The 19,611-nt window shown below is 41.5% G+C and overlaps 1 protein-coding gene across 2 annotated transcripts in view; it reads right to left on the bottom strand.

The window, feature by feature from the left end:
• Positions 1-2,073: 2,073 nt before the first annotated feature.
• The window catches only part of MIA3 (MIA family member 3, ER export factor), a 36,004-nt gene continuing 18,466 nt past the window's right edge, over positions 2,074-19,611 (bottom strand). The window contains exons 7-29 of one of the 2 annotated variants that reach the window (XM_019549513.1): positions 18,263-18,394; positions 17,097-17,118; positions 14,645-14,733; positions 14,423-14,500; positions 14,227-14,337; positions 13,036-13,107; positions 12,716-12,820; positions 11,624-11,746; positions 11,382-11,505; positions 8,077-8,132; positions 7,901-7,991; positions 7,620-7,758; positions 6,882-6,983; positions 6,747-6,807; positions 6,583-6,618; positions 6,299-6,366; positions 5,933-6,030; positions 5,695-5,823; positions 4,603-4,671; positions 4,387-4,463; positions 4,174-4,245; positions 3,394-3,553; positions 2,074-2,973 (exon numbers count right to left, since the gene is read on the bottom strand). In XM_019549513.1, the coding sequence (XP_019405058.1) occupies positions 2,636-2,973; positions 3,394-3,553; positions 4,174-4,245; positions 4,387-4,463; positions 4,603-4,671; positions 5,695-5,823; positions 5,933-6,030; positions 6,299-6,366; positions 6,583-6,618; positions 6,747-6,807; positions 6,882-6,983; positions 7,620-7,758; positions 7,901-7,991; positions 8,077-8,132; positions 11,382-11,505; positions 11,624-11,746; positions 12,716-12,820; positions 13,036-13,107; positions 14,227-14,337; positions 14,423-14,500; positions 14,645-14,733; positions 17,097-17,118; positions 18,263-18,394 (2,352 nt within the window). In that variant the 3' untranslated portion in view covers positions 2,074-2,635. The remainder of the gene's footprint in view (positions 2,974-3,393; positions 3,554-4,173; positions 4,246-4,386; positions 4,464-4,602; positions 4,672-5,694; positions 5,824-5,932; positions 6,031-6,298; positions 6,367-6,582; positions 6,619-6,746; positions 6,808-6,881; positions 6,984-7,619; positions 7,759-7,900; positions 7,992-8,076; positions 8,133-11,381; positions 11,506-11,623; positions 11,747-12,715; positions 12,821-13,035; positions 13,108-14,226; positions 14,338-14,422; positions 14,501-14,644; positions 14,734-17,096; positions 17,119-18,262; positions 18,395-19,611) is intronic. The other variant, XM_019549514.1, reaches the window with a different exon arrangement.

Below are 19,611 nucleotides of genomic sequence, written 5' to 3'. Positions count from 1 at the left end.
GAGAGCACGGAGGCAGAAAGGGATCTTGGAGTCATTATTGACTCCAAGATGAACCTGGGCCGACAATGCGAGGTCATGGTTGGCAGGGCTAACCGGACCTTGTCGTGCATCCGCAGGTCCATCTCAAGCAGGGCCAAGGAGGTGATCCTCCCCCTCTGCGTGACACTGGTCAGGCTGCAGCTGGAGTACTGTGTCCAGTTCTGTGCGCCCCACTTTAGGAGGGATGTGGACAACATTGAGAGGGTCCAGAGGAGGGCCACCCGCATGATCTGGGGACAACAGGGCAGACCCTACAGTGAAAGACTGTGGGACCTGAACCTGTTCAGCCTTCACAAGAGAAGGCTGAGGGGAGACCTGGTGACCGTCTATAAACTCACTAGGGGGGACCAGCAGGGTTTGGGAGAGACTTTGTTTCCCCTAGCGCCCCCTGGCATAACGGCCACAAGTTGTTGGACAGTAGGTTTAGATTAGACATCTGTAAGAACTACTTCACAGTCAGGGCAGCTGGGAAGTGGTGCTGGCTCCTACTCTGGGGCTCTTTAAGAAGAGACTTGATGCTTACCTGGCTGGAGTCATTTGAGCCCAGTTTTTCTGCCCAGGTTGGGGGTCGGACTTGAAGATCTACAAGGTCCCTTCCGATCCTACTTCTATGATTCTATGAATTAATTATACGGGCTAGCTCGCCAGTCTATTAAAAAAAACCCCAAAAAACAGCATTTGAACTACCTTTCAGCTTAGAGAAATACTTATACACTTCCTTGTGCATTTAACTTGATATTTCATGTACCATGTTTGTTTTAATAGGATTTGTATTAACTAATTCACACTGGGTGTCTCTATTGCATAGACATCACTTGTGTTTGCAATTTTTTATTCTTCATGAGCTGACTTTCATTGAAAAACTCCCCTTCCCCCAAACAGACTGTTGCTTGTCACAAAACAAACACAGGTTTGTTTACATAATGGCCAACAGTTCTGCTTTTCATCTTAAGTCTTCATACACAGCACCGTAAAGATTGTATGTAATACCTGAAACTGAAGTCAAATGGCTATTTGCATTTTGGCAGGAAAGCTGTAGTATAACATGTAGTTGTCCTTTTCCATTATGTTTGACATCCTGCTTGTTCTCCAGTTCTGGTTCCTTTCTGACCATCAAAACAAAGGACTGAAACTTGCTACTCAGTGCAGCCAGACAGCTAGTACTACTTACTGACCATGTTGAAGTACACATTTTAAATAAGAAAGTAAAGTAACATTGATCCTCACCCTTTCATTGTCAAGTGAAATCCCAATTTTTTTAAGTATATAAAACTGAACTGAAGCAGTCTGGTCTGTTGCTTTTTGTTCATCAAGTTTTGGCCTACGACAACCTGGAATGAAGTAAAGCTTACTAATGTAGAGCTTTAGAGACAGTGGCAAATATTCCAAGTGTGAAGTTCTGCTTTCTTTTTCAGTTGCCTTTGTTTAAAATAAAGTGCTGCACATCTAGCTACTTAGCTCTATGACTACAGACTTCTTTTGGGTATCCTCATGGGCACAGGTGACGGCCAGCAGCCTTAGGGCTAGAGGCAGCAGTTAAGAGACACCACACTTTATAAACAGCTTGTTAACTAAGTTCCAATTTCCAGTCTCCTTGTATTTGTGCATCTCACAGAAGCTTCAAAACCTACAGCTCTCTTGCAAACACATTAGCTTTTTAAGTGCTGTCAACTACCACTAACATTATAACGCAGTTGTGACATGTATCAGTGGCTAACTAGCTTTTTTTCTTTACAATGGCAGATATTAGCTGATGATGAGAAGGGACATGCTCTGAAAATGGAAGGCAATATGTAAGCAAATATAGAGGTTCTCTTGACAGTAATTGACCTGGATCTAGATTCTTACTGTAAAACAAGTTATGTAATTCATATTTAGCCTTGCTTACAAAATAGGCTTATCTCTTGAACCTGAGGAGGTTAAGGTATTTGAGATACAAGCCACCTGGATGAAGTTACACTTATGCTCCAGTTAATGAATCAGTGTCTCCACCAGCAGCAATTAACTTGGGGCTAGAATAAAATCTTCAAAGGGTAGCAAAAGCCATTGTGCTGTCTTTATTAGAATCTTCTGAGTACAGCGTGTTTTGTGCACCCGATCAAAGATCAGCCACCTGAAAAATATGTATACTCTGTATGTAAGTCACTGGTCTACAGTAACTGCAGGTTAATAATGTGATGGAGAAGGCAGATAGGGTAGCATTTTACTTAAAAAGTTATTTCCACAGGAAACATTCTGATTACATATTTCATGAAATTAAGTCATCACCAACTGGTTACATAGGTTACATTTAATTAAAACCAGCCACACAGGTACTTTTGTATTGCACATTTAGAGCTGCAGGTGGCCCACAGCTGTAAGAAGCAGGTTCAAGTCTATCACAAAATGATTCTTGCAGGCCAAGTTTAAAAGTGATCATAAATGCATATTAAATGTTGGTAGCAACAGGGGAAATCCATCCTCCAAGTATTGTACTATACTGAAACCAAGTCTAAGACCAAATTAAAAGGTAGTTCTCCTTTGAAGCTACTGAGAAGTCTCACTGGCAGAAAGGTGCTAGAGTCTATTCCAACGAGCTGCTGGCCAGAAATGCAAGTTAAGGTTTCTGTTCTGGGGGTTGTGTGTAGTCCCTTGAGCCTGCTGGCGATGGTGGACGCAGAGAGCCTGGTGGGTAGTCTCTAGGTCCAGCTGGAGGCAGGTCTCTGTTTGGAGGAAGTGGTGGATAGTCCCTTGGACCATGTGGGTGTAGGGGTAGCCGTGGGCCAGGAGGATAATCTCTTGGGCCAAGAGGGCCCAATGGTCTGAAAGGAGGGGGTCCACGTATATATCCTCTTGGATCCGGAGGTGGCAGAGGACCAGGAGGCAGTTCTCTCATTCCTGGTGGGCCAGGTATGTAGTCCCTTGAAGCTGGAGGTGGTGGAAGAGGACCACGAACTAGAAGGAAAGGAAAAGTCTGAATAGTTGAACCAGCACTTAAAATCCATTAAGGTACTGATTGCCCCTCATTGCACTTGTTGGGGATGAGGGCAGCAGGATTTCATGCACATATTCTTTCCAATTTTAGCCTGACATCTTCAGAAAGTGTGTAATTATACATAAAAGAGAATGCACGCATATGCATTGCAGGCTATAATTTCCATCCTGATGGGTTTTTTGCCAGCTAGTTTCCTTTTACATTTTCAACTGCCACATCACTCTTGGGCAGCAAAGTAATTGAGGTGAAAGCAGGACCCTTAAAGATGCATTTAAAAAGGTTTCTCACTGTTGGAGGAGGATGGGAAGGAGGTACTATTGCTAAGGAAAAGGGCAGGGCCAGAGAAAGTCCAACTCCAGCACAAGGCAGTGCATGCATACCTAAGGGCAGAGGAAGGGGTCGAGGCCCATAGTGTCCACGTAGAGAAGGTGGTGGTCCAAATTTAACTGGCGGTGGTAGAGGTCCAGTCACCGGAGAATTCATTATGGGTGAATTCCCAATTCCAGAGAAAGATGGAGGACCCTTCAGCCCTGGATTAGCCTGTGCAAAAGTGGTTTGAATCTTGAATGCACAAAATTGTAACAAAACAGTAAAATCTCTACCCCAAAATGCCCAGAGTTAGAAGCAAACAGCAAAGGACAAGTTGCCAGGACTCCTAGTTCCCCTATGCAATATACAGCCTCCAACGGTGGATGCATACTGGTTAGTCCACTCAGGACTGCACACATGCCTTTGAGATAATTGGATTGTGTCCTAGGGTAGACACTATCAACTCCCAGTACTTTTAAAATGACCCTGAAGTTATATGGCAGTGTTCCTATGGCACTTAAGAAGAGGCCTGGAGCCTTATATACTATATTAGGAATGTATACAAGGTCCTTGACACCACAGATACAAGATTTCATAAGATTATTCACCCTTAATGTAAGTGTCTGCATGCAGTCCTTAAGGCTGCAACATAGGTAAAACATCTGCTATGTAATCAGATAGTGGTTCTGTGTCTCTAAGTGCATGTTAAAATAAACATTTACACAGAGGTACAACCCATGGTTAGTTTTGCAGAGCATACAGAAGTTTAGAACACCATGCCCTTTATTCCATTCTCCAGTCAAAGCAGGGAGTAAAAAACCAGCACCACATCCAGCCTCTTAAGTACTCACTGCATCTGTTTCAGGAGATGAGGATGGAGCAGGAGATACATAAGGGACTTCAGACTCTTTGGGACAGTTTTGCTTTTTTGGTGATAAATAATGACAGGGAGCAGGATACAGACAGAACAGAACATGATACAGTTAAGAAATAGCAAGTATGGCATGTGACATAAATACTACCCAAACTATTCTCTCAGCTGAACAAAGGAGTTCTCATCTTACCGCTCCATCCAATGCTGTGGAGGGCGAGGAGGTTCTGGGCCCACTGCTGATCAAGGCTGCTACCGCAGGGCCAAGATCTGGAAAAACAGCCCAAGTTCCATGTTACTGTACTGCTACATTTGGAAGAGGAGCATGGTCTATCAAATTCACTGTTGAGTAACCAGTGACATGGTTGACAGACTGGACTGCTACGTGGTTGCAGCCTGTGTAACTCACCTGGAGCAGACATTCTTCCAGATAACTCTGGTGGCCTCCTTGGTGCTGGAGGACCATCTACCATGGTGCCTTAAAGGGAAACATGCATGAGGCACATGCTTGTTTGTTCAATTTATTATACAACAAACATCCACATCTATTTACCATACCTCTCATTATTACCACTAGGGAAAGAGTGAAAACTTGAGGCAGTTTCTTCTTCAACCCTTTAATACCAAGAGGCTAATCCTATATTCTCCCCAGCGACCCAGCAGAGGAAATGCAAAAAACTTAGTTGACCAACACATCAGAACCACCAAAAATAAGCAGATTGCAAAGTGTTTCCTTATGAAGTAACCCATAATGTTACATCAAGTTGACTGTCGCTTTTTAAAGTGGCCCTAAAGTACACGTGAACAGAGCCAGCACTTTCCACCATTTTCACCTGCACAAAACTTGTTCTGGGTATACAGATACATTTACAAGCATCCATGACAACATTGAACAGGCAAAACTTGGATTGCTAGCTAAAACCAAAGTCTACTAAAATCATTGCTCTTGCCAGGGAACTTGTGGTCTCAATAATATTGATAACTTTAAACAATTTATACTTGGACTAACTTGCATAAGAAAGATAACCTGCAGAGCTAAAAATAAAGATTGAGATGAGTCTGGAAGCTGGTTCTGGATGGGTTTCTTGGCATTTTTTGTTTTGGTAGGGACATTCCAGACTATCATTCTGACAGCACAAGTTGTATCCAAAGACTTTCAAAAGGGGAAATAAATGTAATTTAAAAAGGATAAGTGACAAAATCCATTTCTGTACAAAATGCCCCTCAGCCTGTCTAAAGAAAGGCATTTGACATATTTGCATGTTTGACCTAGGCTCCCTCTCAGTTCACTAGTAACATTTTCCTGGGACAATAAGCACCTATAAGAGGCAATATTTAAGCCCTCCAAGTAGTTTCCATCACAAATCCATTTTCTGCACCTCTGAGGTCTGCTGACAGGAACAGAGGCACAAGCTAACTGAGGCCAGAGTGAGAGCAGATGTTACATTTCAGCATTCCTACAACTCAAAGCATCCCTGAAGAAAGAAGTGACACTACTTACCAAATTCACCTCTTGGACCTTCCCTTCGAGAAGCAGAGAGAGGCCGTACAGGAACTTCTATCATGGGTGGAGAAGGAGCTCCACCACTGACAGGCGATGGCCCAAAAGAGCCATCTCGGCTTAGTGGACCTGCATAATAGGTGGAACAATACTCTCCATGATTTCAAAGTTCATGTTACTATACAAATGTTTAACAGGCCCAGAACTTCAATACCTATAGGGAAAGAACAATATTTACCTCTTCGTGGTGGGACTTGACGGTCAGGTCTGCCAGGAGTTGGTTTTACAATTAATGGCCTTTGAAGCATTGCGATTTTTTCATTCACTTCTATTAATCTAATAAAAAAGAATAAAGCACCTGAGTTTAAACAGTTATTCTAACTATACTTTGTTACAGTGTAATGCTGTTAAGGTATCCTAGCCCCCAAAAAGTTTAACCTTTCAATTAAGAATATAATAGTTAAGTAAATTTAAAAAAAAATATGCATCTCAGAATTTCAGATAATGTGGGTAGCATCTGTTTTCCAATAGAGTTTCTTCCTTCTTGGACTGAACATTGCTGAACATACTGGACTGGGCTGTGAATAGCTTGTTACATGCTTACTTTTGTCTCAGATTGGCTGCTTCTCTCTTTTCTTCTGCCAAAGCTCTCTCTGCAGAGCGTGCAATGAGCTATTTGGGAGAAAAAAGAAAAGCATGTAGAGAGGAAGCTGAGGACACTGAGAAACAGAATGACAGCAACCCAAAGTTTGAATTACTTGAAACTAAATATATTTAAACAGCAAACTGCAGAGTAAGTCTGACAACTTAGGAAACATAGTAAAAAATCAGAAAAAGCAAAACAAAACAATGCGCCCCCTCAGAAAAAAACAAACAAAACCTCCTTACCCAATTGTCATGGGCCTTCTTCTCATGAGTAGCAATCTGACAGTTATTAAAAAAGAAAGGTGAGTTAGCTTGACTGATACTTAAGTGATCCTAGACATCAACATGTGTCACAATGACACAGAAAGCCAACAGTGACCAAAAACCAGTAGGTAGGAACAACTTACTTGGTTTTTGTAAGATCTCTCTGTTTTTTGCAATTCTTCCTCCATTTCCTGAATTCTTTGCCTGTAAAATGACAGGTTAAATTAAGTTTCCCCAATATCCAAAGTTAGGATATAACTATAAAAGCTGAAAATTACTTGTAAACTTTCACTTCCTCAACAGCCAACACTGCTTTTTCATCTGCAGCAGACAATTTCTGCTCCTTCTCCTGACGCTCGTATTCCTCTTGAGTCAGCTTCCTGCAAAGAAAAAACATATTACTTCACCATACTACACATCCCAGAGCAGTGGAGGCAAACCTTTTTGGCAAGCGTGCCAAAACTTAGCGCTGCACCAACCTCAAGTGCCACTCTGATACCCCTCCCCTGTCTAATCTGCTGCTCTGCATTCTGCCTGCTCTGCTTTCCATCCTACTTTCTATTGTACTGCCTGACCTTTCCCTGCTCTGTCCTGCTGCCTGTGCCATTTGTAGCAGGTTGGCCACCCCTCTACTAGGGCATACAGATGAAATCTGGAAACATGGCCACATCCACGGTGAAGACAAGATTAGTAAAAAGAGTATAAGAAAAGAACTACAGTGGGCCAGAATATTCACAACCTTCCAAGAAAGACAAGCAAATCAACCCTGGAAAGGATCAAGGCACTCCAGGGTGCCCCCTGGTTAAGAATCACTGGTGTAAAAACTGGCTAGGTTCAACCTTACCGGCACACCAACTGTTGCTGCCATTCCATAAGAGCCTAAGCTTTTATATGAAGAATAAATCAAAACGCAAGCAGAGCAAAGGAGTTAAATAATCTATCGTAAAAAAAAAAAGGAAGAATGGGAAACAGTAACCACCCTAGTGAACCTTGTAGAAAGGGAATTTAAGGCTTACTTTTGAAGTGCCATCTCTTTCTGCTGATAGAGCTCATTGAGAATCTCTACTTTTTGCTGTAAAGTTTTACAGTCATTTTCAAGTCGACTTTTGGCTGTCTGTAGTGAACAGGAATCATGTTCTAGTTTTTTTATTTGCTCTGCAAACAAAAAAAACACACACATGAGCAACAGAAACCACCACCAAGCAAACATACTAAACCACATAAAGGGGTGTTTTATCATCCATTTCTACATCACAGACAGTATTTTGTACTAAAGTAGTTCTTTTGTTGAACCTACCTTCTAGCTCATGTCTGGCTGTTATTTCATCACTCAGCTTGGACTGTAAGAGATTTCTATCTTCTTCAACTATAGATAACATTGTTCTAACCTGCAGAATTGGAAACAGGAGTATTTTATAGACCTAGACCTAAATGAAAACGTGGCAGTATTTTAGACAATTTAATGAGGTATACCCTGGAAACATCCATCATCTGCTTAATCTGATTCTTCATCTTCTCACCCCGGTTATCTACAAGAGAAAAATAATTTTGTTTTCTTGTTGTATGTTTTCTGGTAGAGTTACCACCCCCCCCCCCGTGTGTTGCTAATTCAGCTGCTTGTCCTATTGTTTACTGACCTAGTACCTCTGAAATAGCTCAGTTGAAAACTCTACATTGAGGACCCTGAAAGATTAGAGTACAGCAATGCTCACATTTAAAGAACTTGCAGAAAATAGTTATTAAAAATGTCTGCTGTTGTTGTTAATAACAACCACCACCACCATAATAATCGTTATTATTCTTGTTGTTGTAATATTATGATTTGAATAAAATCATAACATAAAACTAATTTTTAAAATTAGTAAATCATCTTAAAGTATGGTTAATCAAGCAACCCAGACAGTGATGAGGATGGACTCTGACAGAAACCAAAGGACAAACTTCATATTAAATCTCAAGTTTCAAAGCACCACCTTTTTTGTAGTATTTTATTCTGATTATTTAAAGTACATGAGCTACCACATCAAACCTGCTAATGTGCGTGGCACCTATGAACAGCTTAACTTTACAAAAAGTTTGCAGTTAGTACATTCTACAGCTTACTTAAACAAAATATTTCTCAAACTTCCATTGTCAGTCACATATATCCTAGTCCTTTCAAACATCCCATTTTTTTTTTTCCAATAATGATTTTGTTTAGTTAATATTTTTCATTTCCTCCTTCCAGTTGCTGATTTAGCCTAGTCTAACTTCACATTTAACTGATATCCTTAGCTTCAGTAACAATATAGGTTCTCAGGTAATGTTGAAAAAAGTCTTTTAACATCAGATTCTTCCATCTCTTCTTTCTCATTATCCATTTCTTCATTATCACTATCCTATAGCCAGCATTTGGAACAAATTTACTAGTTCCTAAGGGCCTTTTCCACTGATCCAGAGAAGTCCTAGGTTCTGACTTCCTGTCCTACCACACATACTTAAATGCTAAACACAAAGTTAGTAGCTGCTACTGAAGAAAATTGCTTTTCTTAACATCCAGCAGTTTAGAGTTCCACAGTTCTAATGGTATAAGACATCACGGATAAAATGTCAAGGAATGATTAAGGATTTGGATACTATGTACTGAAACTGTTGTGAATGGATAAAAGTCAAAATGGTAACCCAAATGAGCCATTTACAGGTCTGCTGTATGTTGAAATGCCCCATATTAGAAATAAATGCAGTGTAGCAATGCAAAGGTGGAGAACCTTGGTTTTCTGAAGAGTATGAATTAATAATCTTAATATCCTAGCTCTAGCAATATGGTCTGGCATACAGCTACTGCAAACTGTGAACTGACCAATGATAATAAAAAATTGTTTTTCAGATATATAGGGAGTAAAAGGAAGGCCCAGGGTGGTATAGGACCACTACTGAACAGGCAGGGGGGGACAAGGCTGAACTCCTCAATGAGTTCTTTGCCTCCGTGTTCCTAAACAAGGGGTAAGACAAGTCTCACAATGGGATCGTAGAGACAACAGCAGGGTGCCAGACCACCAAGCATTGACCCTGAGATAAACGCATCCAGTCCTTCCAAGTGACTGCACTAAGTTGGCAGGCCCAGGTGAGCTCCATCCGAGGGTACTGAAGGCACTGGCCGACATCATTGCAGAGCCACTGGCGGGAATATTTGAACGCTCGTGGCGCACGGGTCAAGTCCCGGAGGACCGGAAAAGGGCCACTGTGGTCCTTATTTTCAAGAAAGGGAAGGAGGAGGATCCAAGCAACTACAGGCCAGTCAATCTCACCTCCATCCTTGATAAAGTCTTTGAAAAAATTATTAAGGCTCATATATGTGAGAGCCCAGCAGGAAAAATTATGCTGAGGGGAAACCAGCACGGGTTCATAGCAGGTAGATCATGCCTGACTAATCTAGTCTCTTTTTATCACCAGGTTAGACACCTGGATGAAGGAGTAGGGGTAGATATCTTTAGACTTCCGGAAAGCCTTCGATACAGTATCCCACCCCATACTGGCGAACAAATTAAGAGGCTGTGACGGATGATTACACAGTCCAGTGGGTGACAAATTGGCTAGAGGGTCATACCCAGAGAGTGGTGGTGGACGGGTCAGTATCGACCTGGAAGGACATGAGCAGTGGGGTCCCACAGGGCTCGGTCCTTGGACCGATACTCTTCAATGTCTTCATCAGTGACTTGGACGAGGGAGCGAAGTATACTCTGTCCAAGTTTGCGGGTGATACAAAACTGTGGGGAGAAGTGGACATACTGGAGGGCAGGAAACAACTACAGGCAGACCTGGACAGGTTGGACAAATTGGCAGAAAACAATAGAATGCATTTCTCCTTGTTAAATCGCAAAGTGCTGCACCTAGGGAGGAAAAATGTCCAGTGCACCTACTGCCTAGAAAATGACCTGCTCAGCAGCACAGAAGCAGAAAGGGATCTCGGAGTCCTAGTGGACTCCAAGATGAACATAAGTCGTCAGTGTGACAAAGTCATCAGCAAAGCTAACTGCACTTTATCATGCATCAGCAGATTACAAACAGAACCAAGGAGGTGATACGTCCCCTCTACTGGGTGCTGGTCAGACTGCAGTTGGAATACTGCACCCAGTTTTAGGTGCCACTCTTCAAGAGGGATGTGGATAACCTGGAGAGGGTCCAGAGAAGGGCCACTCGTATGGTTAAGGGCTTACAGGCCAAGCCCTATAAGGAGAGACTGAGGGACCTGGACCTCTTCAGCCTCCACAAGAGAAGGTTGAGAAGCGACCTTGTGGCTGCCTATAAATTCATCATGGGGGCACAGAAGGGAATTGGTGAGGCTCTACTCACCAAGGCGCCCCTGGGGGGTTACAAGAAATAATGGCCATAAGCTAGCAGAGAGCAGATTTAGACTGGACATTAGGAAGAACTTCTTCACAGTCAGAGTGGCCAAAATCTGGAATGAGCTCCCAAAGGAGATGGTGCTCTCCCCTACCCTGGGGCCCTTCAAGAGGAGGTTAGATAGGCATCTGGCTGGGGTCATCTGAACCCAGCACACTTTCCTGCCTATCCAGGGGGTCAGACTCGATGATCTATTGAGGTCCCTTCTGACCCTAGCATCTATGAATCTATAATTTCCCCCTGAAATTACAAGACAGCTTCAAGCATAATGCAAGTGCTTGTAACTCGCTGTTTCTTAACTGGCATGAATTCTGCACATTCTTATGCAATATGACTCCTCATTATCAGTATGCTTACATATGGCACACATAAGCCAGCCGTTTAGATTTCTGTACCTGGCAGCTCTCCATTGGCCAAATCATCTCCTGCATCCCATCCATTTCCTTCTCCACCTTTTTTGGCCTCAGACTCAGAATCCATATCCAACTGCTTCAACTGCATAATGCAGTTAGTCAAAACCTAATCAAAAAATTAAAAAGGAACATTAAATAGAACACATTTCCACTTTTTGTAAAGAATTTGATCATTCAAAGCACACAGAACACTTGAAATGGTTATTTTGTTAGCAAGAACTTACTTCAATTTCATTTTCTTTGTAGGCAAGTGCTTCTTCAATGTCCTTTTGAGACTTTTGATATAGTTTGATCTGCTCACTGAGTTCAGCATGCCTCTCACTCCAGCCTTCTGCTTCTTGTAGCAGCTGAAAACGCAACAAGAAAAATGGGATTTCAGGCTTTATTTTAGTATACTACATAATAAGTCTATAAATCAAAAGCTTGCTTATTGCCCACTGGTCACCAGTGAAAAGACAGCATTAAAATTAACTTGCCCTTGACTAGACAAAAGAATAGATTATTGCTGGACTAGTAAGTTTGTGCATTAGAAAACTTTCTGCAACTTTTAATTGTCATGTAGTTGTGCAGATGTAATATTTCTTTATCCATCTAACATTCAGCACTAGGGTTAAACTGCTCATCTCCTTCAAAAATATTAGAAGCTAAAAGCAGGTTACTGGCATTCTAGTTGCACACCAATTATTCCTGTGCTAATTCCAAATACCAAAGACACAGAAACAATAGAGAAGCTTCTACTGTCCGGCCACAGGAAACATGGTCACTTGGGTTTCTCTCTAGAAAGTGGCAAATCTTCCCTAAGACTTCACGCAGTCTCATCCCTAAACAATGTTAACATCTGAATCATCAGTCCCTGAACAGAGGTGACCATCAATACAGGAACTGGTTCATTACAAAAGCTGCATAACAAATTGGAATCATCGTTGGCAGTATTCTAAAAACATCTCTCAGTCTGGGCTAATTAGATACCAAAAGGTTTGAGTTCATTTGGATCATGTGAGAATGGTCCACTCAAAATAAGATATTGGTATTAAAAGAATAGCAAGAAGTGTTCTTCTGGGAGAACACAACTGAGAAAGATTTGGCATGTCAGCATAGAAACAGCACTTGAAAAGGAAAAATTTAAGATTTGTGGGAATTTACTTAAAAACACTACTGGTTTATTCTACATTTGTCCACATGAAACCCTGCAATCGCAAGAGAAACTGATGTAGAACATTCTCTCCCACTCTTTTAAAATATTAAATTGTTTACTGTCTACAATATTTTACAGTACACAGGGGGGAAAAAACAGTCAGCAACCCCAAAATACTTACTTGTTCCTTCCTCTTTTTGAGTCTACCATTCTCTTCTTGAACATGACAAAGTTCGGATTTCACTTTTTCTTCACTTAATTTGGCTTCATTAAGAGCTACCTGCACCTTAAAAAAAAAAAGGTAAATAATTCTCAATTAAAGCCTGAAGCCATGTCATTTAAAGACTGGAATTTTGAGAAACTGTAGTGTTTTATAGAATAAAATATAATAATATAAAGTAAAATAACCCCCAAATCTAGTAGATTAGTATTTAGACACTTTTGGTACAAGAAACCGTATTTCTGAATGATAAAAGATGAAAAATCAAGACTGTGGTTTACCTCTGTAAGCTCTACGGAGTGCAGCGTAATAACTTCTTGGAGTTTCTCCAAAGACTTCTGCATTTCTAAGATCTATGTGAGAAAGAATTAAAATGGCTCCATGTTACCTTGACACTTGGAAGTTAATTCACTTGTTATTTAACTGTGTATTTTTAAGATACATAAAATACTCAAAACAACAACCAAACAAGATTTTCAGGGCCAACCTTTGGGCAAAATGATAGCAACATATAGCAACACAAGATGCAAAGGAATAAAAAAACTGTCTGAGACCTCATTAAGACCCTTACTGAAGGCCAAGGAGTTTCAGACAGAATGTCTTGCCTGAAAGGAAAGTTGAAGCTTCTTACTCACTCTTTTTGACCAAATGAATGACACCAATGAACCCAATGACACATGAGTTTTTGTCACATTTATTAAAAAAAAACCGATACGAGGAAGATTTAGCAATGGAAGTCAACTTCACATATGGCTATATAGTATAAGGCAGCTGTTTCTATGAGCATATTTCAGACATACCAAAACCTGAGAAGAACCATTTTTCTCAGGGAAATTTTACAGTTTTGGCCATAAAATACCAGAACTACCAAAGGGTCAAATATCAAGACTAAGAGTTCAAGTACATCAACCTCCAGCACCATGCTGAGGCAGGCCAAACCTACTTTGCATACATTAGCTCTTGAGCCAGAAAGAGCAGTGTCATATTAGCACAGTTCTTCTTAAAGAGTCAAGTTTACTGGCAATGCTACACTAATGTAATTACACTACTTCTTGCTCAGGAGTTGACATGTGAGGAGCAGGGGTGGCTTGTCCCAGCGTGGTGGTGGCTTGAACCACAAAGGCATACCTGTGCAGAACCTCATCAATGGCAGCAAATAGAAGGCTCTAACAGTAAAGACAAATATCACAACTTTAGTGTAGATGATTACTGAAAAGACTAAGATTTCAGCATGTCTTCTTCCAGCTGAACCCAGGAAGTATGGCACCATCTGAATATAGTCGATGAAAACTTTGCAAAACCAAGGCAAATCCTAGTTCAATCTGAGTTCTGGAAGAAGGCTAACTTCAGTTCCATTTCTGACTTTGTTCACGCAGCTCTTTTTATTTCTACTCTCTATAAATTTCAGGTACAATGACCACTGCTCTAGCCAACAGCCGAAGTTAAAATAAGAGTGATTACTATGCTCTTACTTTGTCCTGTTTTTTCAGATTCTGCTGTTTCTCTGTTTCTAGCATTTTGTTCAAGTTTCCCATTTTGTCATCTAACAGATGATTTGTTTCTTCAAGTTCCTTGATAGTGTCCTGGAATAGGAACAATTTATTACCAGTTAAAGCAAGCTATTTTATTTTAATACATATCATTAAAAAAATGCAAATTGCTCCTTGCCTTAAGCCCTGCAGCTTCATGCGAGAGGCTAGTGTTCTGTTGTTGAACCACCTTCACAGACTCCTTGGCTTCATTTATCTAGTTGTAGAAACAGATACAAATCGACAGAAATATGTAGTGCAGACGACATAAAAATGACCAAACATTAACTGCTTGATTTTCTGTACAGTCATGCCAGCAACAGAAAATTAATAAGCATAAAACAGACATGTTCCAAAATACCTTTTGATCATATTCAGACATCTTTTCTAAAATTTCTGTTTTTTCTTGTAGGAGATTTTTAATCTTTTCAACAAGTTGCTTTTCAGTCACTAGAAAAAGAAAACAAACAAGCTTGCAATTTCACTCCACAGCCTGGAAGAAAATTAAGAACTGCCATCACTGAGGAATCATTTTCCACTCAAGACAGTCACCCTTTCCTACAGAATGAGCACGTTCATTCTGGGGCAGTTTAAAGACAACAGGAAACACATAACTAAAACATGCCGGTTGATATACAGCAGGCACACCTGGCTCTTGTGCAAGTCCCTGGAGATGGCCCTGCCAGAGGAAGTATGACCGAAGAAGGCTGCAGTTGTGTGTTCAAGGGGATATCTGTCTGTTGGTGAACACTACAACTGTATTGTGGCTCTAACTTATGTTGCCCTTAGACCTTAAGAACTGTAACCAGCTCCTTACCAGCTGGGCTCTCACAGCTGCACTGAAACTGAAACTGTGCAACAAATGATGTAGGACAAAAGTTTAGAGTGCTTATGGCAGCAAAGGCAACACTACAAGCAGGGACAGCTTGTAAATGAGAATGTGGTTTTGACAAGCCTGTGATGAAGTATTTGTGATGAAGCAATCATCTGGAGAGGGGTGAATTTGCCTCACTAGCTAAAACAGCTTGCTAAAATTACCTTCGTTCCAATGTCGAGTGTTACTATTAGTTCCCTGCTAATCATTGTAGCAGAACTATCCAGCAAGCAGGCTTCTCCCAAGTTCCAAACTGCCTTCCACATCTCCCAAAGTGGTCAAAAAACTCCAACTCTTCCCTTTTCAGCTCCCCAAACCTACAACTTCCTGCAAAAATACTTCTGCAATGCAGTTCTACATCTGTCCCGCAGAGTATGAAGCATCAATTACTGCTTCTCTAACTCACGGGCTGCAATTCCAACTCATCATCTCTTCATGCCTATGCAGGAGATTTTTGGTAAAGGAACCCTACGGTCAGGTTCAGTAGCCACATGTATACATTCTCTCTAATGTCCTACTTTGAAGTAGAAAGATGCAGTGTAGCAATGCTTTGCAACACTCAGGTGCTGGCTTTTCCACCTCTTTCCACTCTATGCCAGATCTATTGTTTTTCTCTCTGTCTTGGTATATTACTGGTACAGGGAAGTTAAATAGATTCTCTAGATCTAAAGCACAGGAATCTCCTTGCAAAGAGATTTTCACAGCTGCTTTGTTCTGTATGACTGCTGCAGAAACCATGTGGCAACCAGAGGGAAATGCTAGGAAAGAATGAAACTAGATACAGTCCCTAAAAGAGGACTTTTTGTTCTATATTTGTAAAAGCGGCACAATTGGAAAAAGCAGGACTGTCAAACATTTAACCTAGGTTTAATATATTTACAACCACTGAGCACCCTTGAAAATGTGAAAAATTAATGGTACTCTGAATTAATATAAACATACAGTTCTCAGGGAGCCTCTGAAGTCACTTAACATTCAGCTTTATACTCCTCCTTTCACTTGAAGGCACAAAGGAAGGCATTAAGGTAGTGGCTTGGATGAACACTCTTTGGGTGGGGAAATCACTTTTTATTTCATATTTTGACAAGTTACATATGCATTTGCTATGCTACTTAAACAATACTAAGCATTATCCAGGGTATTTTATCTCAGCATATATAGTGTCCTATGGCACTTTTACATGTGCTCCAGGGATGGGTGGGGGGTGCTTTATTTAGAATGTAAATTGCCTCCACATCTTGTGTATCAGCATCCCCACACTTAAACATGGTGGTGGGGATGCCTGAACTAAAGCTCATTCGATACACGAGATGCAGAAGGCTGCTGGTGCACAGTAACTGCCACGCTCCAGCAGACTCAGTTAATCAAGTCTGCTCCAACATACTGTAATTACAGTGTGTTGGAGCAGCCTCCACACTTGTGTACAGGCACCCCTAGACAGGACCTGACATGGAATTTATAGATATGATGAACAAAAGATGCAGCTTTCTAGCACAAAATAACAAACCAGCAAAACAGGTCAGATTTAACTCTAGCAAAAGCAGCAATACTTCACACTTGAATTGCATCCAATTTAGGACAGCATTTGACATGTTACCAGCAGAAAAAAAGGCCCTCAATTGATTTGCATAAGCTGGAGTTCATGGCTGCCCTTATCCTTAACATAGATCCATGGCTTGCAGAGAACAGAAGCTCTGGTACACAATGCTTCCTCTTAATTCAGACAACCAATACATATTTCTTAATATGAAGCATAAGGGACCCACAGACTACATGTGACCCCATGAACTTATGGAGGCCTTCCCTAGCACATGCAATAAGCTCAGATATACTGTTCTCCTGGAACGGAAGTAAAGACTAATGCGAGTCCTTGGTAATGTACTTTCAAAACTTCTAAGCATTTAGCATCAAGAATACAGAAGAGTCTAAAGAATCCTACCTTGATAAATTCTACTCTTCACCTACAAGAGAAAAAAGGAAAAAACAAATAAACAGGGATTGATCATATTTGTTATCCAAAGGCTTCTATTAATCATTCCTCCAAAGGAAAAAAGCTACCCTTTAAGTGTGCAGGTCTTTCCACACATTCATCAGACATCCATCGTTGCCAATGGAAGTATCAAGTAACACTGCACAAACATGCTAAGCAGATTTCTAATAAAAGCTTCTAGCTCAATGCTTTGCCTCAGAGCCTGGGTAAAGGTCTCGTTACTCAACCATTAGGAAAGTACAAACAACTCAGCCCACTTCACATCCAGCTTTGCATCAGATATTAAAAGGGGCACACAAATCAAGCTTGGAGCCACTAGTAAAAATAAGTGCTGTTTATACGGGAAGTGCTTTAGAGCAAAGGCTACTCAAAACAGGCAAGCAAGTTCTGCTTCTTATGGGTTTATAAAGCAACAGGCCTTTACTTAAACACAGATACAGTGCATTAACCACAAAACTAGCGATGAAATCATGAATGTTGTCTCAAATCACGTTGGTTTTCTAGGTAGAAGTTATCATTAAATATAATGGTTGTAAAGTGAAACTTCCAGTTCACTAGTCTTTTAAATACAAATTCTTAGAAAGGTGGCACTTGAAAGCTGATCAGGACTAAATAAATTGTGGAGGGACTTGTTTGTGGAAGAAGAGGAGAAATGTAAATACAGTATATGATGGCCAAGAAGTGGGCTAAGGGAGCGGGACAGAATAAGGACTTGGTTTCTAGGGGTGCTGGAAGTGGTTGGATCAGCCTGGATCTGCCAGCACAAAGGGCAATTAAAATACTTAGGGCTTGGACCAGATACCTAGGAGGCAGCACTGCATAAACAATGCTACTCTTCCCAGCATTCTATTGTTGCCACAACAAACCTCTAATTTTGATTGTATAAAGGTACCAGTTATGGAATTCCTTTGCCCAATTAAAAAAAAGATAGTATTGTTTTTGAAGAAATACTAAACACCAAATTAACATTATTAATCTGGACAGCAATAGCAAAAAGCGTAACAGAATAGGCACTGCTTTGATGTTGGGAACAATGCAAAGATTGATCCATGTAGGATCCAAAGTCATGTATGGCATTAAATCTCCCTATGTTTGCAAGCTTGAAGGGCACTCACAGAAAGGCAGGTTCTCCAGAAGACTACAACAAGCGTAGCAATTCCCACTAAGGTTGTGATAACAATGGGTTCCCAGGGAAGTCCATGGAAATCAGGCCCAGGCCGAAAGTCCTCAGGCAGTGCGGCTACCAGCTAAAACCACAAAGTTAATAGTCACAAACACTTTGAAGATATTTTTCATGAAGTACAAAGTAAACCAGCAAGATGCCCAGTTTTCTACCCATGACACCAGAGAGGAACATCCAAAGCTTCCTGCAGTTGTCCTGACTGCCACACATGGCAGAGAGAGTTCCCTGCTCTTGCACAAGTTTCCTTCTTGGTATGCCCAAGTGTCTGTCATTTGCCTAAAGAAATACCTTGGCAGCCAACAAGCAGTTCAGTAAACAGGCCAGAAACATGGCCACCTTCTACTTGAAAGTTTGAATATCTGACAGAACCCAGCAATAAGGAGCTACCAGACAAGGGACAGACGGAAAGCTAGCCAAACAAGAACCAACTGAAAATCCCTGTCACAAAAACCCTGGAGGTCACTGGGCATTTTAAAAACAAGGCTCTCTCATACATTTAGAGCATGCAGTAATTTCACAAGACAGTTGTTGCCACTATATATGAAACCATGAGGAAATGCAGTCAAAGTTCCCAGTTTGATCATTTCTTTCCTTTCCATTTCACCCTTGCCACACAGTCTTTAACAGCTCTCATATTAGTTAGACATGAGACAGCTATTAAGTCAAGTTGCAGGGCCCCAACAAACTGTACCACCATGGCAAACTGTATGAGACCCTTGCACCTGGAGCAAACTGAGCGCTTCAAGCATGAAGACAAGAGTCTCAGAAGCAGCGAGGGGGTCTCCAGAGAGAACAGACATCTGCACTCCACCGCCTTTGAAACCAGAAATTAAAAAGGCTCAAAACCCAACTCACCCACAGACCTGAGTTGCTCTAACATGTTTCCCCACCTACGAACTAAATAAAAAGCGTTTGCCTGGTTTCTTTCTGCACTGCAACCACAAGGCTGCTGTCATCAGTAGTCCAGATCAAGCTCCAGGGAGGAAACAATGGGCCAGGGGCAAACCCTTAACAAACCCCAGTGGCAACATCCCTGGAAAGGCAGGCAGATCCCAAGTCACCTGGCACACACTGGGCCAGCCAGCTGCGTCGCATCCCGTTGAGTGAAACAAGGGATCTTGGATGGGGAAATCCCCCTCCCTGTTCCCACCCCTGGGAAGCACCCCAGAAACAGGGCGCTTCTTCAGCCGCCCCCAGGAGGGAACGTGTGCACAAATACACACACAAGTGTGTCTGTGTGCCAACCTGCGTGTGCCAATGTGCACGTGTGTCCCCCCCCCC

This window comes from Crocodylus porosus, unplaced genomic scaffold, assembly GCF_001723895.1.
Source record: "Crocodylus porosus isolate Cpor-Errol unplaced genomic scaffold, CroPor_comp1, whole genome shotgun sequence".
In the NCBI taxonomy this organism is placed as follows: Eukaryota; Metazoa; Chordata; order Crocodylia; family Crocodylidae; genus Crocodylus; species Crocodylus porosus.
Note: the sequence above shows the minus strand (reverse complement) of the source record. Positions and strands in the feature narration are given on the sequence as shown.